Source organism: Callithrix jacchus, chromosome 8 (assembly GCF_049354715.1).
Source record: "Callithrix jacchus isolate 240 chromosome 8, calJac240_pri, whole genome shotgun sequence".
Taxonomy (NCBI): domain Eukaryota; kingdom Metazoa; phylum Chordata; class Mammalia; order Primates; family Cebidae; genus Callithrix; species Callithrix jacchus.
Window position 1 is genome coordinate 43,301,772 of NC_133509.1, and position 27,296 is coordinate 43,329,067.

At 38.4% G+C, this 27,296-nt stretch overlaps 1 protein-coding gene across 5 annotated transcripts in view; it reads right to left on the bottom strand.

The window, feature by feature from the left end:
* Positions 1-649: 649 nt before the first annotated feature.
* PYGO1 (pygopus family PHD finger 1) overlaps positions 650-27,296 on the bottom strand; it is a 54,298-nt gene continuing 27,651 nt past the window's right edge. For all 5 annotated transcript variants that reach the window (XM_035259710.3, XM_009005488.5, XM_035259712.3 and 2 more), the window contains 2 exons: positions 10,488-10,573; positions 650-8,802 (listed from right to left, as the gene is read on the bottom strand). In XM_035259710.3, the coding sequence (XP_035115601.1) occupies positions 7,675-8,802; positions 10,488-10,573 (1,214 nt within the window). In that variant the 3' untranslated portion in view covers positions 650-7,674. The remainder of the gene's footprint in view (positions 8,803-10,487; positions 10,574-27,296) is intronic.

Sequence of the window (27,296 nt, forward strand, 5' to 3'; positions counted from 1 at the left end):
TTTCTTTTCCTTCCTTCCTTTTCTTTCTTTTTCTGTCTTAGCTCACTATCATTGCAACCTCTGCCTCCTGGGTTCAAGCGATTCTCGAGCCTTAGCCTCCTAAATAGCTGGAATTACAGGCAGGTACCACCATGCCTGGCCAATTTTAGTATTTTTAGTAGAGACAGGGTTTCACCATATTGGCTAGGCTGGTCTCAAACTCCTGACCTCAGGTGATTCACCCACCTTGGCCTCCCAAAGTGCTGTGCTTACAGGCATGAGCCACCGCGTCCAGCTGCAAGTTTGTTCTTAATATTTGCTACAATGGTGTCTCTGCCCCAGGGATCATTAAGCTGCTGAAGTTGTAAAATTCTTTTGAAAATAATTTTTATTAACACAACTGAAGTCCGAAATTGTTAAAATCAAAGTAGGTATGTCATACTCACAATTTTTTAAGGAAATCCAGGACTCAGTTTTATGAATGAACTTCACAGAAAAAATATGTATACAGCAAGCCCTGACTAAAAATTCTGATTCCCTCCTCAGTATAAAATTACACTGGTAAATTGTAAGCTATTCCCTGCTTGATGTTACATTGGGCATCTCTCACCCATAGCCAAGATTCTCACACCTACTTGTCCTGATGAAAGTCAAACACTTAAAAAAGTTCTTTTTCTCTTTAAAAACTAGCTTTATTTAAAAGAATCTGACACATAATAACACTATAGGAAACAAACTTACAATACATATTATTCAAGAAAGCCTGCCATACATCACTTCTACTAATGGTAGGTCTATATACTGATAAACAACATTCCTTATACAATGCACAAATGACATTAAGCATTATCCCTGAAAAGAATGGCCAACAATAACATGGACTGTCTTGACAGCAGAACATCTACTTGTCTTATTACTTATCTATAGAATAAGAAAACTAAAATGTAGATGACAAATGAAACACTTCCAATTTTAAATTCTAGCATGGTTTTTAGGGAAGAAGGGAATGGGATCAGATGAGGCAAATTGTGTTAAATATCTCAAAAAGGAGAATTGGCTTACCATTATTTACGTAGTTACTATGACATAATTCAGAATTGAGAATGTATTTGTTTAACACTTGGAAGCCCTTAAAGAGTCAAACTATCCATTATCTACTATATTCAATCAGTTATCAAGCCAATTTTATTTGTCTGAAAATTGTAACCTGGTCATTAACCACATTAAAAAAAAAAAACCAATTTGGGGTAATCTAGTCATTTCATACTTTATTTAAATTTTTCCACAATGCAATTCATGAATTAATAATACTTCTTTAAACTTCTATGATCTAAATTGGGACAGACCTAGTTCTAAAAAATTGTATGTGAAAACAGAAGACAAAAATAAATCCCTAACATGTAACACTAAATTTTTAACATATAGGCCTATGAAAATTTTGGGCATTCAAGTCAAATATAATAGGATTATGATACAGTATGGTATCTGCATTTTAAAAAATATTGAGTCAGATTTATTGCTATATGAATCCTATCAATAGTCAACAATCAAAATTACAAAATATACCATAACCATGCCGAATATGGTGCAGTACAGAGATATCATTAACATAACATAGGTAGACATTTTGTAATATACATCATTGATACAGTAAAACCTTATTAATTCAGGATAATTTAAACTGATATGTCTAAAATTTGAATTTTTAAGAAGATATGCAGTTTAAGCACTCACAAGCATCATTTTTTTCTTTCAAGCATATAATTTCAAATATACAAATTTGCATTGGCCAAGTATTACTTATTAAAATCCTTTTGAGTATTTGTGTTAATGACAAGATAATAACGTTTTAAAATTACTATTCTTAAGTAAACACCTCTAAAATAAAGTTTAAAAATTTGTCTTCAAGATTAAACATTTTTCTTTAAAATCCTGATGATAACCTTTATTACCAAATCCTTTCATCATTTAGTACAAAGTAAACAGCATTCAAGTCTTTGAAGCAATGGTTAAAAATTCCAGGTAAATTAGAGGAGTCTTATGGTATCTTAATCAAGTCTTAATAAATGAATATAAATATCACAGTACAACTTATTTTGGTTATGATGAAGTAAATGATGTCTTTTTTGGTTGGGAGATAATCAGCATAAGTTCAAAGTTTACTATATAATTTTAGTAGTATGGGCTAAAAATATCCTAATATGTACTCCCATTTAAGAAAATTATTTAGTAAATTATACTTGTAAGTCAAAGATAAAAATTTTAAGATTTATTGTATTACAAGTGTTATGAGCTGATAACACCATAATTTACCCCCTCCCATCAGGCCATCTATTAATCCATAAATATTGATGTTTCACATACTTCATAGAGTAGCTTAAAACATACCAGCATAAGAAGTAATTAGTATTACATAGTAATTTCCTTTGTCATAGGAATAAATGTTGGACAAAGTCTGGAAACATTTTTTTTTCCAATTTGAATTACAGTAATTTTGCCACAGACCACAGCACTAGTGCATGTGTTACTTTAGACATGCTCTAAGAACAAAACAAAAAATTACTGTAAAAATACATGTCACCAATGTGGAACACACTCAGATTTGTATAAAAGTACTGAACTAATATCCCAAAAAGAGGTATATGTAAACAGTACATAAGGAAGAAATAGTTTTAATATGAAACAATCATTTAAGTCACATACATCATGATAAGAAGCAGGACTTTCTTTTATAAAAGATAATATTTTGACAAACAAGCAACATCATCTACACATCTACAGAACAATAAAGGTACAGGTATTTAAGTTTTAATATAATTGCAAGTAAAGTATTATTGATAAAATGTGACAAAGATGACACATATCCATTGAGTTTCATTAAAAGTTTTAAATTAAATACAGGCAACCTCTGGTGTATTAATGCCTGGCATATACCTGGCCACGGTCTTTCCTTTATTTCCCCTACATCACTTGTCTTGGGAGATGTTAATGCTATCCCTAGCCTCTTTGCTCCAGGGGTGCTTCCAAATTCCCATCACTGTACCACAAGTTGGAAGATGCAGATGTGACTTTTGTAATGCTCTACTGAATAGAATAAGTCACTAAAAGTTAGAAATGAGAAGAAAATCTCCAAGTTCAGAATTAGAGGAGAGGAAGCTGTGAAAAGTCACAACAACCTAAAGGAAATGGAAAGTACTCTCAGACAGTACAATCTAATTCACTGAAAGTACTGCTTTCCATAGTATCTGAAATGTGGTCATATTGTCTGAAATGTTAGAAAATAACGATTCATTCTTAATAAACATCCTTTTTAAAAAAAGAAATTTAATGACACTTTTCTCACTATCTTCATTCATACCTTAGTAGAAAATGCTTTTCTCTTAAAGTCTAGCCACTGAATTTCTGAGGGGAGGAAAAATATAAAATGTTGAAGCACAGAGCATCCAGGAGGGGAAAAGACAAGCCTGCTTTATACATTTCACCAGAGTTTAGCATGGTAAGAGGGCAAATGCAAAGAAACCCATAACAAATAACTTTCTAATCACATCAGGAAAAAGACAAGACCTCTGTTTCTTTCTCCCTCCTACATTGATAGGTTTCCTAAAGAAAACTGAGAGATCAGCATGGTACTATCAACTAGATTATGGTTTAAATGAGCCTTTAGGAGCTTCCCTATTGTGTAGAGTTCCAAGCCACTATTTACAAATGAACTTTGGGATCCTGGATACTTTTAAACATTTTTTAATTGAAAAAAATATAAAACAGCACAAATATTCATGCATATGAAACCTCTATATACTGCAGAAAGAAATGCAAAACTCTTGAGAACTCCCTTTTAAAAAATCATTGCTTATATATTTTCTTACTATTAAATACAATTACTATAGTACATTGAACAGTTAAGTGCTAAAACTCTAATTTGTTCAAGACAAACAAGTTTGAAAGAATATTGACTGAAGACTCTTGATACTTATTTGGATTAAGGTTGGCAGATTTCATGATGACCCATACTATTAAGGTTTTTTTTCTGCAACTAGGCAGACTCTAGTTTAGGACTCTAAAACAAACCACCAAAAAACTAGATTTCTTTACATTGTGTTTATGAAGGATAAGCACTAGTACAAGAAAATCTTCAGTTTTATGTATATAACCTTCTAATCTGAGTAACAAGAATGATAATAGAAGTACTCTAAAGCATTTCACACAAAAGGAAAACACTGATCACAAATCTAATTCTAAGCACTCTATCTGAAGAACAATTTATCTTCACAAGCTAAGCTGTTTCAGTATTAGTGAGTCAGGTAACACCTAGAAGCCTGTGGACCAGAAACTGTCTAATGCATAAGCAAATCAAGTTCTAAGAAAGAAACTGATGCTTTTTAAATTTTTCTGTCTGGCTGGATGTGATGGCTTACGCCTGTAATCCCAGCACTTGGGGAGGCTGAGGCAGGCAGATCACTTGAGGTTAGGAGTTTGAGACCAGCCTGGCCAACATGGTGATCTCTGTCTTTACTAAAAATACAAAAATTAGCTGGGTGTGGTGGTGGGCTCCTGTAATCCCAGCTACTCGGGAGGCTGAGGCAGGAGAATTACTTGAACTGGGAGGTGGCGGCTGCACTAAGCCTAGATGACGCCCAGCCTGGGCAACAGTGCAAGACTGTCTCAAAAAAAGGAAAAAACAAAATTCACCTTTCTGTCAAAAACCTGGCTTTGGTGATACTGATAGTTACCCGGGTTGAACTTCAGCAAAACTCAAGGATGTAGGAGAAACTGGTGTGTGTGTGTGTGTGTGTGTGTGTGTGTGTTGAGGACTTTCAGTGAAGGAAAAGGATTACACCAAAAAAGGTACAATTCCACCTGTGTTTTTTTCCATCACTGCATATTTTTAAAGTTGAAGGCAGTTTATCATTTGTCCTAAGGAGTCATTTCAGTTTGTCTAACAGCCTTCCTTCAGACAAATTATCATCTGGCTATTCTTATAGTTCATCACTTTTTCCATCTAAAAGCATCTATATAACTTTTGACTTAGCGTTATGTAGACACAAATGTAGAACTTGTAAGAAAATGAACTCAAACACATGAACACTTTTTATCAACTATGAGTGTAGTATGATTCACTGTCAGAATGAACCATGAGTTTTTCTGTTGAATACTTCCAGATTCTTATTTAAAGTAAGGTGCTTTGAAGACCTAAACACCTGAATAAAAACTGACCTGTTTGCAGGTTTTTAAAAACAACTATGTGGAAACAGAAAATGAATCACATTATATAACAAATACCTTTAGACTAGCTTGGGAGAGGTTATTTAATTTTCACAAAAACAGCTAACTACTAAAACTTAAAGAGATAAAGGGTTTAAGAAACTGCATAATCAGTTTTAGTAATGATCACAACTCAAGTACTACCATGTAAAGTGTTAACTCCTGAGAACATTGAAAAGCTCTACTCAAAACATCTATCTAGCCCTATTCAGAGCAATAATAAATCATGATCTGATGCTATGACTAGGCATACAGCATGCAGTGCATCATTTATTAAGAATTAGCACTCAGTAACTTTCAGGAAAAACATAACTAGGTCCTTAAACACTTAGAGATGTATGTCTAACAAAAATTCCAAGTAAAATGGGATCTTCAAGTATGCTACTGAACACCATCAAATGTCTGTCAGCCCAAAATACTGCATTTTAACCTGCTTCAACTGGTAAAGTTTTCACACATGGAGTACCTAGAAGTATAGTTTATATCATTTTGCTTCCTAAAATTGTAAAGATAAATATTTTACAACTACGGAAAATATTTTGTATTCACCTCTAACTAGTCAAGGGTAAATGGAGAAAACCTTACATTATTACCTTGTACCATATGAAATTGCTGTTTTTGTAGGTCAAAATTAAAACACTGTAGTTAAAAAAATAAGTTTTATTCAATCAAAATATGCATCAGACGCAGAGTTTTCTTCCAACAGAATATTAAAGGTTTAACTTTTATAAAATTCATCATTTGTTAGACCATAAAAATTGTTCACATCTTCTAGTTACTGCATCTCAATTGGGGAATGCGTTGTTTCTTAGAAAAAGCTCCAAACGATAAAGATAGTAGTCTATTGGATTAAAGGTCCAGTGACTAAAAAGGACATGACAAAATTTCATAGCCCAAGTCACTTAACTTTGCTTTAGTGGCTTGTGACATGTGAAGTTGAGACCTTATCTGTAAAACTGTAGCTTCTTGTGCTAACCAAAGGACATTATTTTTAAATCACATTTTTCATGCATAATTTAAATTTCTTGATAATACACTGCTGCCATCATTGTTTCACTTGGGTTTAAATAATAATAATTATCTCCTTTGCAGATCATCAAACACCCTTCAGAACTTTTTTGGTTGCAATGATAATGGTGGCAACACATTAGGGATACCAGCCTCCAGTGATTGTGTAAACGGCCATTAGTTGTCAAACAGTACACCTTTTTTGGCCACAGGTTATGATTTGCTCCAAAAATGGATTTCCGCTGTTTTGAATCTTAATGAGCACACTTCCAACCGTCTCCATGCTTGATCATTTCTCAAGAGGGTACTCAGGTCCATTTTTACACTTTTCCCCAGTAACAGCGGAAACTCCTTAAGTCTGCTACAAGCCTTCAATTTGTTGTTTTTGAGTTCGATTTCACTTTGGCTCTTAATTGATCTTTGCTTCAAATGGACTTTGATCTCCCCTAAAGTTCAGTTTTGAAATTCAGATCCCCAGAACAAGATTTCTCAAACGAACACTGAGTAGTTCTTTTGCTAGCAGAGCCCTCTAAGGCCAAATTGATATTTCTTCCTTCCTCATTTGCATTATGTCCCAGTTCAAAATTATACAAAAAGTATTCACAATTCTTCTGTGGATACTATAGTATTTATTTCTCTGGTAAACAATAAACAATAACAAAACTCAATATCAAAGAAAATTAGAAGCATACTATAATTCTATATGGCACAACTGGAAACATAAGTTATGCCAATTTTACTAATTGCAGTCAATTTTCAACTGATCTAATATTAGCAATTTCATGTGGTAGCATCCACAAGTTAATCAACAAATACTGAGAATTTACTATATGCTAAGATCTGTCTCATATCTGTACAAACAGATATCCTGAAAACTCACTTGAAAATATGAAATTCATTAATTCCAAAGACCCTAGTGAAGGAAAAATCTGGTGTCATACTATAATTTTTTTAATCCATAAAAATGTATACTTTCCCCCATGTTACAGTTACATGTATTATGTTGTAAAGACGTTAAGGGGATCCTAGATAAACTTTTTGAACTAAATCTTTAATATGGTACAACCAAAGTTCAGCACTAAATATCCATTTTTTCAATGATTTTAAATTTTAAAAGTTAAAACGTGCCTACATTTGTTATATACTACTTTGAAGCTTCAAGAGGCTTTTGTTTGTGATAAATAACAACTAACATATATTTATAAATGTTTCTAAAGCACCCCCATATACATGATTCTCGTTTAAGATAGCAGGCAAAGACAATACAAAATTTGCTCTAGTAATGAAATGAATTATTAGTAAAAACTTACAGGTAAATAATATTTTTGTGTGTGCATTTAAAAAAATAATGTAAAACATTAAAATCTTGTGTCACTGAACTTCTGTAATGCACAGGAAAATAAACCCACTTTAGAATGCCTGTGATTAAGCATCACTGCCCACTGCAGATGGACCAAAAGTTTCTCTAGTACGCATTAACTGGACATCTTTGTCAGCCATACAGGTATCACAGCCCCATACTGCAGATGCTTCTGCAGTTAAGAGGCCATAGGCTGTTTCAGTCATTCCAGTACAGATCCGATGAAACCATTTCTGACAAGAGGCCTCACATAAGATAGCATCCTGATCATCGTTCACCTCATTTGTACAAATTCCACAAGGATACACTGGGTCAGAAGATGAATGGCCATGACGGCTTGGGTGAAGAGAAGATTTATTGCTTTTCTCAGTGGTGCAGGTATCGGCTGCACCTCTTGGTTGTCGTGGCTTATTCTGTGTCCCATTTGCATGGTTATTGTTTGTTGCTTCAGTGCTACTTGAACGGTTGTTCTCTTGATTTACTGCATTGTTTCGATTAACATTTTTTAATTCAATATTACTCTGATTCACTGTATCATCCATATTCAAGTGAGGTGGATGAGCAGATGAATTTTGATTAGCGTTTTTGGTTGCTCCTTGAGTAAAGTCTTGTTTTGGGGCTGGTGCTTTTGCTTGACCCCCAAAAGTGTTTGGAGGAGGAATAAAAGAATGATTAGATTCTAACGGAGAAGTAAAATTTGAATTGTTTCCTGGAACAAAATTAGATGCCAAATCGGGGTTAGAAACTTGGTTAACATTCTGTGGAGGAATCTGATTGAAATTTTCAGCAGGATTTTGTCTAAAATGTTGATTAGGCATGCTGACATTCTGACTTAGTGCATTATTATAAGATGGATTACCGAAACTTGAATTATCATGTGGCCCAAAGTTAAAAGCATGAGGTCGATTAAAACCCATGCCCAGAGGATTCTGAGGAAATGGGTGTGGCTGGTTCCTGAGTGAGTAAGGACCACAATAAGGGGAAGACATTCTTGGCGGAACGTGAGGTGGCATTCTGAATGTGCTATAACCTCCAAAGCCAGGATAACCAGGGCCAAGATATGGATTTGACGACGGGAGTGGTTTATAGGAAATAGTATTATAGTTGTCATCAAACGGATTAGCAGCCACTAGATGGTCAGAGTTTGGATTCGGTGGTGGAGCATACTCAGACAATGGAGGAAAAGAAGGTCCCTGAAATGAGAATGTAAAGTAAAATACATGTTTTTGATCAAATACATTATTAAAATTGTCCTGTTACCTTAATACCAGTGAATCTAGTTTTAGTCAAATTTCTCCTGCAATGTTACAAACATTTATTATCTTCACTTGACCTTTCAATTCTGACTAATGTTTACATTTAATTATACTTGCTGATAAATATATTTAGGTTTATTTCGTTTACGAAAGAAAATAAGGTATGATTTTTCTGAGCTCAAATCCATTGTAACTTCAAACCCCCAGATTATTTAACTTTCAAAAGAAGCTTCATTATCCTAATTTTCATTTAATATGCTTACCTGTAACAAGAATCTTTCACTTAAATACTAAAGCAGTCTAACCTAAAATATCTTTTATATACCAAATAGTCATAAAATTAAATAACAAGAATCAGAATCTAAAGATTTCCCCTAGCTTACTTCAGGGAGATACAATTAAAGTATTCCTAAAACATTAAGCTCTGGGCCTCAGACTGAAAAAATGAACTGCCAGTTTTAGTTACACTCCGAGTTTAACAGACGGTGGTCAAAGTGATAAAAAGATCAGTAATCTGTACACACATACTTACCAGTAGCCTTTACCATAAAAAGAGTACTTTAAATTTATAAAGAATAAAACCATGAGAGCCTATATGTATAATTGCTCATTATAATCACAAGTTATAACAAAAAGAGGCCTCCATCATGACTGCTTCATGATACGCACATAATACTGAATTACTATTACAGTTGAACAGTTACTTCATGTTAAAATTGTTACTATATATTTTTAAGTCTTTACTAGAACTACAGGCATTCATGCCCTTTAAAAACTTGTAAATTAGATTGAAGAACAAGCATTTTAATTTGTTTGAGACAGTCTTGTGCTGTCACCCAGGCTGGAGTGCAGTGGTGCGATCTCAGCTCACTGCAACTTCCACTTTCTGGGTTCAAGCAATTCTCATGCCGCAGCCTACCGAATAGCTGTAAGAGTGTGCCACCACACCCAGCTAATTATTGTATTTTTAGTAGAGACAGGGTTTCCCCATGTTGGCCAGTCTGGTCTCAAACTCCAGGCCTCAAGTGATCCACCCACCTCGGCCTCCCAAAGTGCTGGGATTACAGGCAAGCATTTTATTTATTAATTAATTAATGAGATGAAGTTTTACTCTTGTTGCCCAGGCTGGAGTGCAATGGCACGATCTCAGCTCACTGCAACCTCTGCCTCCCAGATTCAAGTGATTCTCCTGCCTCAGCCTCCCGAGTAACTGGGATTACAGGTGTCCACCACCATGCCTGGCTAATTTTTTTTTTTTTTTTTTTTGTATTTTTAGTAGAGACATGCTTTCTCCATGTTGGTCAAGCTGATCTCGAACTCCTGACCTCAGGTGATCCGCCCACCTCAGCCTCCCAAAGTGCTGGGATTACAGGCACGAGCCACCTTGACAAGCATTTTAATTTGTCCACTTACACTTCCTTTTTGTTGTATCTACTGTATGCCTAATGTGTGACAATAGCGACTAGTTACAGACTTTAAAACAAAAAGTATAATCACTGCAGAATTCACTATTGGTTCTGAATGAGGATAGGAAACAAAACTTATGACCAAGTTTAAATTTACCTCAACAGCCTAATCATACAAGCAAAGAAAAACGACTGTTAAAGAAAATGTCAATTTACCTGTGTATTTGCCTTGCGTTTTTTCTTATCTGGGCTTCCTAGCTGTACACCCGGTCCTCCTAACCCATCCAGTCCACTATCACCACCTAAAAAAACAAATTCAGATATTTTCCACTTGTAAGTGAAGTTATTTTTTGTATCTCAAAGTAATATCTATTACATTTACCTGTTAATGTTTTCTATTTTTGTTAGACAAGAGCAATACTAAGCTTTCATTACCTTTATTTTCCAAAAAGTCTTTCCCATAGTTACAGCCAGAAATAGCCATTCATCACTGCTTCCATATGTATTATTCTTTCAGAGAAAAAGAAAGTCTCTCTCTCACTCTCAAACCTTTAGTGATCTGGTTTCCTGTTTCATAGGCCACCACGATTACTAGTTTCTGGTCTACCTTTCCAAAGATAACCTAGATATATTCAAGTATAATTTTTTTTTTTTTGGCGGGAAGGACACAAATGATAGACATACACTGGTGTGTACCTTGCTTTCTTAGTTGAAGATCATTCCATATCGCTACATTTAGAACTGCTTTATTTTCTAATAACTGAGTAGTATTCTTTAGTGTGACTACACCGTGATTCATTAAACTAGTGCCCTCAGTATTGATGAATGCGTGTTTCCAAACCTCTGCGGTAGCTGCAATAAAAATCCATGTATAAATGCCTTTAGAGAGATTTACAAGTAATTATGGCATCAAAAGTATGTGCCTTTTAATTCTTAAAGATGCTGTTTAAATGGAACAATGTTTCCAATTATTGTTTTCTCAACAGTATAAGATCAAGGAAAGCAAAAGCTTGATTATCAATCTAAGAGGTTAAAAAAGTTTATGGAAGGAATTTTTCCAGTTTAAAAAAAAACATTTTATTATGGAGAATTCTGAACATAAACAACATGGAAAGAGGAATAAAATTAACCTCATATGCCTATCACCCAGCCCTAATAACCATCCAGTCATGTTCAATCTTGTGTTTTCTATTTATTTATTTATATTAAGTTCTGGGGTACATGTGCAGATCGATTCTTCAAGGAACAATCTTGTGTTTTCAACACCACCTTCACCTCTCTCCATCCAGTACAACTTTGAAAAAAATTTCAGACATTATTCTATTTGGAAATATTTCAGATGTATTTCTAAAAACTAAGAACTTAAAAAAAAAAACCCCAAAATACGATGCCATTCTCACCACTACAGAAATTAACAATAATCCTTCATATAATTTCATACCCAATCCAAATATCTCATACTATCTGTATAGTTTGTTTAAACTGGGATCAAAATATGGTCCATAGATTACAACTGGTTGAGAGGTCTTTTAATTGATGGATTTCCCTCCATTACTCTTTTGTTTTTCTTACAGTATATTTATTAATGGAAAGAACCAGGTTGATTATTGTTCCAATTATTATTATTACTATTATTTTTGAGATGGAGTTTTGCTCTTGTTACACAGACTAGAGTGCAATGGCGCGATCTTGGCTCAACGCAACTTCCGCCTCCTGGGTTCAGGCAATTCTCCTGCCTCAGCCTCCCGAGTAGCTGGAATTACAGGCACGCGCCACCATGCCCAGCTAATTTTTTATATTTTTAGTAGAGACGGGATTTCACCATGTTGACCAGGATGGTCTCGATCTCTTGACCTCGTGATCCACCCGCCTTGGCCTCCCAAAGTGCTGGGATTACAGGCTTGAGCCACCGCGCCCGGCCTATTGTTCCAATTATTATGCTACCATCTTTTAGCTCCAACCCCTTTTAGTGACACTGGGACTGGGATTTTGCAAATTACATTTTTCTTTTGCTAGGCTCTTCTCACAGTTCTAGAGGGATACTTGAAGGCCACAGGAGGTGATAGAGAATTTCTGCTCCTCCTGTCTGCCTGCTCTTCCTATCTCTATCATGCCAACTGGCAGGACTTCTCTCTGGCACTGGTAGTTCATCCCACTCCCCAAACCAGCTTAAACATGTCTTCTCAGACATATTAGTACCAGCCAGGCAGCACCTCAATCTCCAAGTCTGACTCCAAGCTCTACGGAATCTATATTCCAAGCCTCTAGGTTCTCATAATACCAACTTTATTTCTTTGTTTAGCAAGTCCCACATGCGGAAGTTGCTTCCTGCAGTTATTTTCCATGCTACCTCACTTTGCTTTTTTTTGGTTCTTCAACACCTGCTTAATTCCTTTTATAAAATTATATTATAAATTTATATTACATTAAATTGTGAGTGTGATTTATGTTTTCTAGCCTAGAATGATATATCTGGATTTTGCTGATTGTATTCCCTTGATAGAGTTTAACATGCTCCTTATTTCCTATAAATTGATATTGGGTCTAGACCAGCGGTCCCCAACCTTCTTGACACTAGGGGCCAGTGGTTGGGGGTGGGAGGTGGGGATGGTTTTGGGATGAAACTGTTCCACCTCAGATCACCAAATATTAGATTCTCATAAGGAGCACACAACCTAGATCCCTCGCATGTGCAGTTCACAATAGGGTTTACCCTCCTGTGATAATCTAATGCTGCCACTGATCTGACAGGAGGTGGAGCTCAGGCAGGAATGCTCATTCACCAACCACTCACTTCCTGTTGTGTGGCCTGGCTCCTAACAGTCCATGGACTGGTACCAATCCATGGCCCAGGGGTTGGGGAATCCTGGTCTAGACTATAGGCTTGATCAGATTCAGATTTCTGTTTTTTGCAAGGCTGCTCCATAGTGATGATCTGTTTTTCCATTAGAAGGCACAACATTTCTGGTTGATTTTCTTTAGCAGTTATATTAGTTTTCTATTGTTGTATAACAAATTACCACATATTTGGTCACTTAAACCATTGTCCACTTAAAGAGAAGTAGAATGAACACTTCCTAAATCATTCTATTATGCCAATATTACCTTGATACCAAAGCTAGACAAAGACATCACAAAGAAAAAACAAAAACAAAAAAACTACAGACTAACATCTCTTAAGAATACAGATGTGGCTGAGTGTGGTGGCTCATGCCTGTGATCCCAACACTATAAGAGGCTGAGGCGGGGGATTGCTGGAGCCCAAGAGTTTGAGACCAGCCCAGAAAACACAGTTAGATCCCATCTCTATGTTAACATTTAAAAATTTAAACTTAAAGAAAAATAGCCAGGTATGGTGGCACATGCCTGTAGTCCCAGTTACTCAGAAGGCTGAGGTGGGAGGATATCTTGAGCTCAAAAGTTGGAGGCTGCAGTGAGCTGTGAACATGCCACTGCAGTCCAGCCTGGGTAACAGAGCAAGACTCCAACCAAGAAAAGGAACAAAGATGCAAAAATTCTCAACAAAATACTAGCAAAACAAATTCAGCAGAATATTAAAAAAAAAATACATCATGACAAAGTGGGATTTTTCCCAGAAATGGAAGGTTGACTCAACATATTAAATCAATTTAATATGCTGTATTAATAAAGAGAAATATACATGATCATTTCAATGGATGCAGAAAAGCATTTGACAAACTCTATTGCCAAGGTAGGGCCTAAGTGGCTGATGAGAACCAGTTCAGGCCAGGCACAGTGGCTCACACCAGTAATTCCAGTACTTTAGGAGGCCGAGACGGGCAAAACACTTGAGGTCAAGAGTTTGAGACCAGCCTGGCCAACATGGCAAAACCCTGTCTCTACTTAAAAAACAAAAATTAACCAGGTACAATGGCAGGCACCTGTAATCCCAGCTACTTGGGAAGTTGAAGCAGGGAGAATTGCTTGAACCTAGGAGACAGAGGTTGCAGTGAGCTGAAATCATGCCACTGCACTCCAGCCTGGGTGACAGAGAGAGACTCTGTCCCAAAAAAAAAAAAAGAGGAAGCTGTGGTTCATGGCTCTCAGGGAGAAAAATGAAAATGGTGAGTGAATTAAGCACCTTCAAATGAAATATTCAGTTTCTCACATTGCGACTGACCGGGTGAACAACTTGACCCACAGAGAATGAAGAAAAATGACGTAGGGCAACTGCCCCCCAGGGGCAGCACAGAGCCAAAAATAAACCCATCTCTAGCCAAGGGAATTAGTGAGTGATTGTGTGACCCCAGGAAACCACACTTTTCCCATGGATCTTTGCAACCCATGGATCAGGGGATTCCCTCATGAGCCCATGCCACCAGGGCCTTAGGTCCGATATACAGAGCTGTGCATGCAGAGTCTTAACAGGGCAGCCACTCAGGCACACACACAGACCCAGGAGTTTTACATACTCTGGCCCCAGAAATCCCTGTAGAGATGATTTAATAAAAGAATCCTGCAAGGCAGGAAGTCCACCCATACATTCCCTAGGAAGGTGGCTGAATCCATGGAGCCAAGCAGCTTTGTTCTGCAGACCCCACTTCTATGGCACCTCCCAAGTTAACATCCACTGACTTGGAATTCCAGACAGCCAACACCAACAGACTGCAGACTGGCAGAGACAGAGCAAGTTCCCGGGGGAGGTGTGGCCACCATCTCTGCAGTTTGGTTGACTCAACTGTTCTAGCCTGCTGGGTCTAGGGAGTTCAGGCAGTCTGGAAGACGGGGGAGTCCTCTACAATGCAGCACAGCTGCTATGCCAGATCACGGCCAAACTAATTCTTTAAGTGGGACCCTGATCCATCCCTTCTCACAGGGCAGAGCCTCCCTGCGGGAATTTTAGCAACTCCAGGCAGGGTTATACAAGCAGAATTCTGATCTCTCCCCAGGACAGAGCCCCTGGGGAAATGGGCAGCTGCTGTCTCTGCAGTTCAGTCAACTCAGTCTTTCCTGCCTGCTGCCTCTGAAGAGTCTAGGTAGTCTGGGAAAAGAAGGGTTCCCCCAGTGCAGCACACTTGCTCTACCAAAAAGCAGGCAGATGGCTTTTTTTTTTTTTAAGATGGAGTCTCACTCTGTTGCCCAGGCTGGAGAGCAGTGGCGTGCTCTCAGCTCAATGCAATCTCTGCCTCCTGGGCTCAAGCTATCCTCCTGCTTTAGCTTCCTGAGTGGCTGGGGTTACAGGCATGAGCCACCGCACCCAGCCCCCAGAATGTGGTAAAACCTCTGAACAAGGGCCTCTGGACACCTCCTGTAGAAGAATTCAAGCCAGCAACAAGTCTGTACCACCCTGGAATGGAACTCCCAGAGGAAGGAGCAGGCTGCCACCTTTACACAGCCTTCACTGGTGATATCTCCAGGTACAGGAAAAACTGAGGCAACTAGGGTCTGGAGCAATGCCCCAGAAAACTGCCACAGCCCTACAGAAGAATGGCCTGAATGTTAAAAGAAAAACAAGAAAACAGAAAGCAAAGACAACAACATCAACAAAAACGACCCCACAAAAACCCCTTCCAAAGGTTAGCAACCTCAAATATCAAAGATAGATAAGCCCAAAAAGATGAGAAAGACTCAATGCAAAAATGCTGAAAACTCAAAAGCAAACAGAGTGCCTTTTATCCTCCTAATGATCACAACACTTCCCCAGCAAGGGCACAGAACTGGGCTGAGGCTGAGATGGCTGAATTGGCAGAAGTAGGCGTCAGAAGATCAGTAATAAGGAACTTCACTGAGCTAAAGGAGCATGCTGTAATTCATTGCAAAGAAGCTAAGCATCATGATAAAACAATACAGGTGCTGATAAGTAGAATAGCCAGTTTAAAGAGGAATATAACTGACATGATGAAGCTGAATAACACAACATGAGAACCTCACAATGCAATCACAAGTAGCAATAGCAGAACAGACCAACTGAAGGAAAGAATCTCAGAGCTTGAAGATAATCATTCTGAAGTAAGAGAGGCAGGCAAGAATAGAGAAAAAATCATGAAAAGGAATGAACTAAACCTCCAAGGAATATGGAATTATGTAAAGAGAATAAATCTATAACTCACTGGTGTCCCTGAAAAAGAGGGGGAGAATGGACCCAAGTTGGAAAACATACTTCAGGATAACATCCAGGAGGATATCCCCAACCTAGCAAGACAGGTCAACATTCAAGTTCAGGAAATCCAGAGAACCCCAATAAGATACTGCACACGAGATCAACCCCAAAACACATAATCATCAGATTGTCCGAGGTCAAAATGAATAAAAAAAATTTAGGGCAGCCAGAGAGAAAGGCCGGGTCACCTACAAAGGAAAACCAATCAGACTAACAGTAGACCTCTCAGTAGAAACCCTAAAAGCCACAAGGGATTGGGGGCCAATGTTCAACATTCTTAAAAAAAAATTCTCACCAAGAATTTCATATCCAGCCAAATTAAGCATTAAAGGCAAAGGAGAAATAATATCATTTTCGGATAAGCAAATGCTGAGGGAATTCATCACCATTGGGCCTGCCTTGCAAGAGTTCCTGAAGGAAGCACTAAATATGAAAAGGAAAAACTGTTACCAGCCAGTACAAAGACACACTAAGGTACACAAACCAATGATACTATGAAGTAATCACATAAACAAGCCTGCAAAATAACAAGCTAGCATCATAATGACAGGATCAAATTCACATATAATAATATTAATCTTAAATGCAAATGGCATAAATGCCCCAATTAAAAGACACAGAATGGCAAGCTGGATTAAGAGTTAAGACCCATTACTAGGCTGTCTTCAAGAGACCCCATCTTATATGCAAAAACACATATAGGCTCAAAATAAAAAGATGGAGAAAAATTTTATCAAGCAAATGAAAAACAGGAAAAAGCAGGGGTTGCAATCCTTGTTCCTGACAAAACAGACTTCAAACCAACAGAGATAAAAAAAAAAAAAAAGCATTACATAATAGTAAAAGGTTCAATTCAACAAGAATAGCTAACTATCCTAAATATATGCACCCAAAACATGAACACTAGATTCATAAAGCAAGTCCTTAGAGACCTGTAAAGACACTCAGACTCCCACACAATAATACTGGGAGACTTTAACACTGAAAATATTAGAGAGATCACTGAGACAGAAAATGAACTCACAGGACCTGAACTTAGCTCTGGATCAAGAGAACCTGAAAGATACATACAGAATTTTCTACCCTAAAACAAAAGAATATACATTCTTTTCATCATAACATGGCACTTACTCTAAAATTGATCACAATCAGAAGTAAAATACCCAGCAAATACAAAAGAACTGAAATCATAACAGTCTCTCAGACCACAGCACAATCAAATTAGAACTCAAGACTAAGAAATTGACTGAAAACCCACAACTACATGAAAATTGAACAACTTGTTTCTGAATGATTCCTGGGTAAATAATGAAATTAAGGCAGAAATCAAGAGGTTCTTTGAAACTAATGAGAACAAACATACCAGAATCTCTGGGACACAGTTAAAGCAGTGTTAAGAGGGACATTTGTAGCACTAAATGCCCACATGAAAAAGCTGAAAAGATCTCAAATTAACAACCTAACATCACAACTAAATGAACTAGAGAACCAAGAGTAAACAAATCCCAAAGCTAGCAGGAGAAAAGAAATAAGCAAAATCAGAGCATAACTGAAAGAGCTAGAGACACACACACACACAAAAACCTTCAAAAAAATCAATAAATCAATTGGTATTTTTAAAAATTTAATAAAATATACTGCTAGCTAGACTAATAAAGAAGAAAAATAATCAAATAGATAGACACAATCAAAAATGAAAAAGAGGGATATCACCACTGACCCCACAGAAATACAACCATCAAGTAATATTATAAGCACCTCTATGCACATATACTGAAAAATCTAGAATAAATATATAAATTCCTGGGCATATGCACCCTCCCAAGACTGAACCAGGAAGAAATTGAATCGCTGAACAGAATAGTAATGAGATCTGAAATTGAGGCAGTAATAGCCTACCAACCCAAAGAAGCCCAGGACCAGACGGATTTATTTTCTACTGAAACTATTACAAACAAGTGAAAAGGAGGGACTCCTCCCTAACTCATTTTATGAGGCTAGCATCATCCTGATAACAAAACCTGGCAGAGACACAACAAAAAGTGAAAACTTGAGGCTAATATCCCTGATGAACATGGATGCAAAAACGCTCAATAAAATCCTGGCAAACCAAATCCAGCAGCACATCAAAATGCTTACCCAGCATGATCAATTTGGCTTACTCTCTGAAAATGCAAGTTTGGTTCCACAGATACACATCAATAAATGTAATTCATAAACAGAACTAAGACAAAAACCACACAATTATCTCAGTAGATGCAGAAAAGGCCTTTGATAAAATTTAACACCCCTTCATGTCAAAAACTCTCAGTAAACTAGGTATTGAAGAAACATGCCTCAAAATAATAATAGCCATATATGACAAACCCACAGCCAATATAATACTGAATGGGCAAAAGCTGGAATTATTCCCCTTGAAAACTGGCACAAGATAAGGATGCCCTCTCTAACCACTCCTCTAAAACACAGTATTGAAAGTTCTGGTCAGGGCAATCAGGCAAGAGAAAAAAAATTAAGTGTATTCAAATAGGAAAAGAATAAGTCAAATTATCTTTGTTTGCAGATGACATGATCCTATACCTAGAAAATCCTATTGTCGAGGGGACTCAAGATGGCGCTGTGAGAACAACCCAGGATTGGAGCTCTTCTTGAATCCGCGGAGAGGTGAGTCTGAGCTGCATTTCCAGACTGATCTTTGTTGCCCACAGAACGGGGAAATTCCCAAGTGTAAAAAAGACGCGGGACGCCTGGCAGTACCTCTGCCTGGCGAAGCCGGCAGCCGGGGTGGCGGCGGCCGGCCCTACACATCGCTCCCCAAAGGGCGCGCTTGTCCGGGTGCCCTGTTGAACCGGCAACCTGAGACTTGAGAGGGCTGGACTTGAGATTGAACGAGACTTGGACAGTGGGCCAGCCCAGGGGATTGCAGGGACAGAGCGTTGGGGCTAGCCCAGTGGGACGAACAAAACCGCGATTTCAAACGATCCCCGTGCAGTCGGTCTGAGACGCGCTGAGGGGGAGGGGTGTCCACCATTACCGAGGCAACCCGTCCCTACTGAGATACACACCCACTACTGACGCAGCCTGCTGTTGCCGAGGCAACCCGCTACAACAGAGAGACTCCGCCTCAGGGTGTGGCAGAGTCCACAGCAGAACGACAGAGCCGGCCCCAGCAGGGCGAGCCTCACAACAGCAGGGCGGAGCCTCGGCAGGCAAACAGTGACTAGTCTACCCCCTAGCTGGGCAGGACACCTCAAGGAACATCCAAAAATAAAGCCCGAACCCCCCAACACAAAGCATTTGAGAAAAAAAAAGGGCTTTTTTAATGAGCTCTGTTTCAGCAGAACCAAACATAGCAGCCTAACAGCCCCGAATGAACAACAGAGATCACAGCTCAGCAATTGAGCCCCTATATAGTACAGACTGTCTCCTCAAGCAGCTCCCTGACCCCACTATATCCAAAAGACTGACATTTGGCAGGCATCATCCTGGGACAAAGATAGCAGAAAAAGAAACTGGTAGCATCCCTCACTGTGCCACAGCTGCTAGAGGTGCACCCCAGACAAGCAGGGCCGGGAGTGGACCTCAACAGTCGTACAGTGAAGGGGCTAGACTAGTAGAAGGAAAACCAAGTAACAGAAATACTTCATCATCAACAATCTGGGTGTCCACTCAGAGACCCAATCGAAAAGTCAGCAACTACGCAGGCGACAAGCGGATAAATCCACAAAGATGGGAAGAAACCAGCGAAAAAAGGAGGAAAACACCCGAAACCAGAACACCTCGCCTCCTAGAAAGGACCAAAACTCCTCACCAGCAAGGGAACAAAGCTGGACGGAGAATGACTGTGACGAAATGACGGAATTAGACTTCAGAAGGTGGATAATGAGAAACTTTTGTGAACTAAAAGAACATGTATTAAATCAATGCAAAGAAACTAAGGAACTTAAAAAAAGATATGAAGAAATGATAACAAGAATGGATAACTTAGGAATATGAATGAATTAAAGGAGCTGAAAAACACAATAAGAGAACTTCGCGAAGCATGCACAAGTTTCAACAGCCGAATTGACCAAGCAGAAGAAAGAATATATGAAGTCGAAGACCAACTCAATGAAATAAAACGAGAAACCAAGATTAGAGAAAAAAGCGCAAAAAGGAATGAACAAAGTCTCCAAGAAATGTGGGACTATGTGAAAAGACCTAACCTACGTTTGATAGGTGTACCAGAAGGGGACGAAGAGAATGAATCCAAGCTGGAAAATACTCTTCAGGACATCATCCAGGAAAATTTCCCCCACCTAGCAAGACAGGCCAACAATCAAATACAGGAAATACAGAGAACACCACAAAGATATTCCGCAAGAAGAGCAACCCAAAGGCACATAATCGTCAGATTCAACAAGGTTGAAATAAAGGAGAAAATACTAAAGGCAGCCAGAGAGAAAGGTCAGGTCACCCACAAAGGGAAGCCCATCAGACTCACAGGAGATCTCTTGGCAGAAACACTACAAGCCAGAAGAGAGTGGGGGCCAATATTCAGCATTCTTAAAGAAAAGAACTTTCAACCCAGAATTTCATATCCAGCCAAACTGAGCTTCAGAAGTGAAGGAAAAATAAAATCCTTTGCAAACAAGCAAGTACTCAGAGATTTTGTCACCACCAGGCCTGCTTTACAAGAGCTCCTAAAAGAGGCACTACACATAGAAAGGAACAACCAGTACCAGCCATTCCAAAATCATACTAAATGCTAAAGAGCATCAACATAATGAAGAATCTACAACAACTAACAGGCAAAACATCCACTTAGCACCAAAATGGCAGTATCAAATTCACACATAACAATGTTAACCCTAAATGTAAACGGACTAAATGCACCAATCAAAAGACACAGACTGGCAAATTGGATAAAAAGCCAAAACCCATCAGTGTGCTGTATACAGGAAACCCATCTCACATGCAAGGATACACAAAGGCTCAAAATAAAGGGATGGAGGAAGATTTACCAAGCAAATGGAGAGCAAAAAAAAGCAGGAGTTGCAATTCTCATCTCTGATAAAATTGACTTTAAAGCAACAAAGATCAAAAGAGACAAAGAAGGCCATTACATAATGGTAAAAGGATCGATACAACAAGAAGAGCTAACGATCCTGAACATATATGGACCCAATGCAGGAGCACCCAGATACATAAGGCAAGTTCTTAATGACTTACAAAGAGACTTAGACTCCCACACAATAATAGTGGGAGACTTTAACACTCCACTGTCAATATTAGACAGATCAACCAGACAGAAAATCAACAAGGATATCCAGGGCTTGAACTCAGACCTGGAGCAAGCAAACCTGATAGACATTTACAGGACTCTCCACCCCAAATCCACAGAATACACATTCTTCTCAGCACCACATCACACCTACTCTAAAATTGACCACATAATTGGAAGTAAAGCACTGCTCAACAAATGCAAAACAACTGAAATCATAACAAACAGCCTCTCAGACCATAGTGCAATCAAGTTAGAACTCAGAATACAGAAACCGACCCAGAACCGCACAGCTTCATGGAAATTGAACAACTGGCTCTTGAATGTTGACTGGGTAAACAATGAAATGAAGACAGAAATAAAGAAGTTCTTCGAAACCAATGAGAACGAAGACACAACAAGCCAGAACCTCTGGGACACATTTAAAGCAGTCTCTAGAGGAAAGTATATAGCAATAAGTGCCCATATGAGGAGAATGGAGAGATCCAAAATTGACACCCTATCATCAAAATTGAAAGAGCTAGAGGAGCAAGATCAAAAAAACTCAAAACCCAGCAGAAGACAAGAAATAACTAAGATCAGAGCTGAACTGAAGGAGATTGAGACACGAAAAACCCTTCAAAAAATCAATAAATCCAAGAGCTGGTTTTTTGAAAAGATCAACAAAATAGACAGACCACTAGCCAGATTGATTAAAAAGAAAAGAGAGAACAACCAAATAGATGCAATAAAAAATGATAAAGGGGAAATCACCACAGACTCCACAGAAATTCAAACCATCATCAGAGAATATTACAAACAACTCTATGCACATAAACTAGTAAACCTGGAAGAAATGGATAAAGTCCTGGACTCCTGTGTCCTCCCAAGCCTAAACCAGGAGGAAGCCGAAACTATGAATAGACCAATAACAAGGTCAGAAGTCGAGGCAGCAATTAAGAGCCTACCACTCAAAAAAAGCCCAGGTCCAGACGGATTCACAGCCGAATTCTACCAGACACACAAAGAGGAGCTGGTACCACTCCTTCTAAAACTAGTTCAAACAATCCAAAAAGAGGGAAGCCTTCCCAAATCATTTTACGAGACCAACATCATTCTGATACCAAAACCCGGCAGAGACTCAACAAGAAAAGAAAACTTCAGGCCAATATCCATGATGAACATAGATGCAAAAATCTTCAATAAAATATTGGCAAGCCGATTGCAACAGCAAATCAAAAAACTTATTCATCATGATCAAGTAGGATTCATCCCGGGGATGCAAGGCTGGTTCAACATACGCCAGTCTATCAACGTAATTCACCACATAAACAGAACCAAAAACAAAAACCACATGATTATCTCAATTGATGCAGAGAAGGCATTTGACAAAATTCAACAGCCCTTTATGCTAAAAACCCTCAATAAACTCGGTATCGATGGAACGTATCTCAAAGTAATAAAAGCTATTTATGACAAACCAACAGCCAATATCATACTGAATGGGCAAAAACTGGAAGCATTCCCTTTGAAATCTGGCACTAGACAAGGATGCCCTCTCTCACCACTCCTATTCAATATAGTTCTGGAAGTTCTAGCCAGAGCAATCAGGCAAGAAAAAGAAATAAAGGGTATTCAAATAGGAAAGGTGGAAGCCAAATTGTCTCTATTTGCAGACGACATGATAGTATACCTAGAAGACCCCATTGCCTCAGCCCAAAAACTCCTGAAACTGATAAGCAGCTTCAGCAAAGTCTCAGGATATAAAATCAATGTGCAAAAATCACAAGCATTCATCTACACCAATAACAGACTTAAAGAAAGCCAAATCAAGAACAAACTGCCATTCACAATTGCTACAAAAAGAATAAAATACCTAGGAATACAACTCACAAGGAACGTAAGGGACCTCTTCAAGGAGAACTACAAACCACTGCTCAACGAAATCAGAGAGGACACAAACAGATGGAGAAACATTCCATGTTCATGGTTAGGAAGAATTAATATTGTGAAAATGGCTATACTGCCCAAAGTAATTTACAGAATCAATGCTATCCCCATCAAGCTACCATTGACTTTCTTCACAGAACTGGAAAAAACCACCATGAACTTCATATGGAACCAAAAGAGAGCCCGCATAGCCAAGTCAATTCTAAGCAAAAGGAACACAGCGGGGGGCATCACACTACCGGATTTCAAACTATACTACAAGGCTACAGTAATCAAAACAGCATGGTACTGGTACCAAAACAGAGATATAGACCAATGGAACAAAACAGAGACACCGGAGGCAACACAACATACATACAACTATACAATCTTTGATAAACCTGACAAAAACAAGCAATGGGGAAAGGATTCCCTGTTTAACAAATGGTGTTGGGAAAACTGGCTAGCCATGTGCAGAAAGCAGAAACTGGACCCCTTCCTGACACCTTACACTAAAATTAACTCCAGATGGATTAAAGACTTAAACATAAGACCTGGCACCATAAAAACCCTAGAAGGAAATCGAGGCAGAACTATCCAGGACATAGGAGTAGGCAAGGACTTCATGAACAAAACACCAAAAGCATTGGAAACAAAAGCCAAAATAGACAAATGGGACCTAATCAAACTCCACAGCTTCTGCACAGCAAAAGAAACAGTCACTAGAGTGAATCGGAAACCAACAGAATAGGAAAAAATTTTTGCAGTTTACCCATCTGACAAAGGGCTGATATCCAGAATTTACAAAGAACTCAAACAGATTTACAGGAAAAAAACAAACAAGCCCATTCAAAAGTGGGCAAAGGATATGAACAGATACTTTACGAAAGAAGACATATATGAGGCCAACAATCATATGAAAAAATGCTCATCGTCACTGGTCATCAGAGAGATGCAAATCAAAACCACATCGAGATACCATCTCACGCCAGTTAGAATGGCGATCATTAAAAAATCTGGAGACAACAGATGCTGGAGAGGATGTGGAGAAAAAGGAACACTTTTACACTGTTGGTGGGAGTGTAAATTAGTTCAACCATTGTGGAAGACAGTGTGGCGATTCCTCAAGGCCTTAGAAATAGAAATTCCATTTGACCCAGCAATCCCATTACTGGGTATATATCCAAAAGACTATAAATCGTTCTACTATAAGGACACATGTACACGAATGTTCATTGCAGCACTGTTTACAATAGCAAAGACCTGGAATCAACCAAAATGCCCATTGATAATAGACTGGATTGGAAAAATGTGGCACATATACACCATGGAATATTATGCAGCAATCAGAAATGATGAGTTTGTGTCGTTTGTAGGGACATGGATGAATCTGGAGAACATCATCCTCAGCAAACTGACACAAGAACAGAAAATGAAACACCGCATATTCTCACTCATAGGCGGGTGATGAAAAATGAGAACACATGGACACAGAAAGGGGAGTACTAAACACTGGGGTCTATTGGGGGGAAAAGGGGAGGGCCAGTGGGAGGGGGAGGTGAGGAGGGATAGCCTGGGGAGAAATGCCAAATGTGGGTGAAGGGGAGAAGCAAAGCAAAGCACACTGCCATGTGTGTACCTACGCAACTGTCTTGCACGCTCTGCTCATGTACCCCAAAACCTAAAATCCAATAAAAAATTAAAAAAGAAAAAAAAAAAAAAAAGAAAAGAAAATCCTATTGTCTCAGTCCAAAAGCTTCTTAAGCTGATAAGCAACTTCAGCAAAGTCTCAGGATATAAAATCAATGTGCAAAACTTGCTAGCATTACTATACACCACCAACAAGCAAGCAGAGAATGCAATAATGAATGAACTCCCATTCACAATTACTACGAAGAGAATAGAATACCTAGGAATACAGCTAACAAGTGACATGAAGGACCCCTTCAAGGAGAATTACAAACCACTTCTCAAGGAAATAAGAGAGGACACAAACAAATGGGAAAACATTTCATCCTCATAGATAGGAAGAATCAATATTGTGAAAATGGCCATATTGCCCAAAGCAATTTATAGATTCAATGCTATTCTTATCAAACTACCATTGCCATTCTTCACTGAATTAGAAAACACTACTGGTTAGGCGTGGTGGCTCATGATTGCAATCTCGGCATTTTGGGAGGCAGAGGCAGGTGGAATTCAAGACAAGCCTGGCCAACATAGTGAAACCCCATCTCTACTAAAAAATACAAAAATTAGCCAGGCGTAGTGGCACATGCCTGTAGTCCCAGCTACTCAGAAGGCTGATGCAGGAGAACTGTCTGAACTCAGGAGGCGGAAGTTGCAGTGAGCTGAGATCACGCCACAGCACTCTTGCCTGGGTGACAGAAAAAGACTCTGTCTCAAAAGAGAACCCCATGAAAACAAAAGAAACCCACTATTTAAAAATTCATATGGAATCAGAAAAGAACCCAAATAGCCAAGACGATCCCAAGCAAAAAGAACAAAGGTGGAGGCATCACATTACCTAGCTTCAAACTATACTACACGACTATAGTAACCAAAATAGCATGGTACTGGTATAAAAACAGACAACAGAACAATGGAACAGAATAGAGAACTCTAACACTGCACACATACAACCATCTGATCTTCAATGAACCTGATTAAAACATGCAATGGGGAGAGGATTTGCTATTTAAAAAATAATGGTACTGGTAAAACTGGCTGGCCATATGGAGAAAATTGAAACTGGATCCTTTCTGTATTAATCCATTCTCACATTGCTATAAAGAACTTCCTTGAGACTGGGTAATTTATAAAGGAAAGAGATTTAATTCACTCACATTTCCACAAGGTCATGGAGGCCTCAGGAAATTTACAATTATGGCTGAGGGAAGCAGGTACCTTCTTCACAAGGTGGCAGGAGAGAGAAGGGTGAGTGAAGGAGAACTTGCCAAACAGTTATAAAACCATCAGATTTCCTGAGAACTGACTCATATCACAGAAATAGCATGGGAGAAAGTACCCCATAATCCAGTCACTTCCCACCAGGTTCCTCCCTTAACACCTGGGGATTACAATTCAAGATGAGATTTGTGTGAGGATACAAAGCTAAACCACACCACCTTCCCTACACCTTGTACAGAAATTAACTCAGGATGGATTAAAAATTTAAATGCAAAACCCAAAATGATAAAAACCCTAAAAGAAAATCTAGGCAATACCATTCAGGACATAGGCACGGGCAAAAATTTCATGAGGAAAGCTCCAAAAGCAATTGCAACAAATGCAAAAATTGACAAATGGGATCTAATTAAATTAAAGAGCTTCTGCACAGCAAAATAAACTATCATTGGAGTGAACAGGCAACCTACAGAATGGGAAAAATGTTTTCCTTCTGAGAAAGGACTAATATCCAGAATCTACAAGGAACTTAAACAAATTTACAAGAAAAAAACACCACCATTAAAAAATGGGCAAAGGACAGGAACAGACAATTCTCAGAAGAAGACGTTTATGTAGCCAACAAACATGAAAAAAGTTCAACGTCACTGATCATTAGAGAAATACAAATCAAAACCACAATAAGATACCATCTCACATCAGTCAGAATGCCAATTATTAAAAAGTCAAGAAACAACAGACGCTGTGAGGTTGCAGAGAAAAAAAAAATGCTTTTACACTGTTGGTGGAAGTATAAATTACTTCAAGCATTGTGGAAGACAGTTGT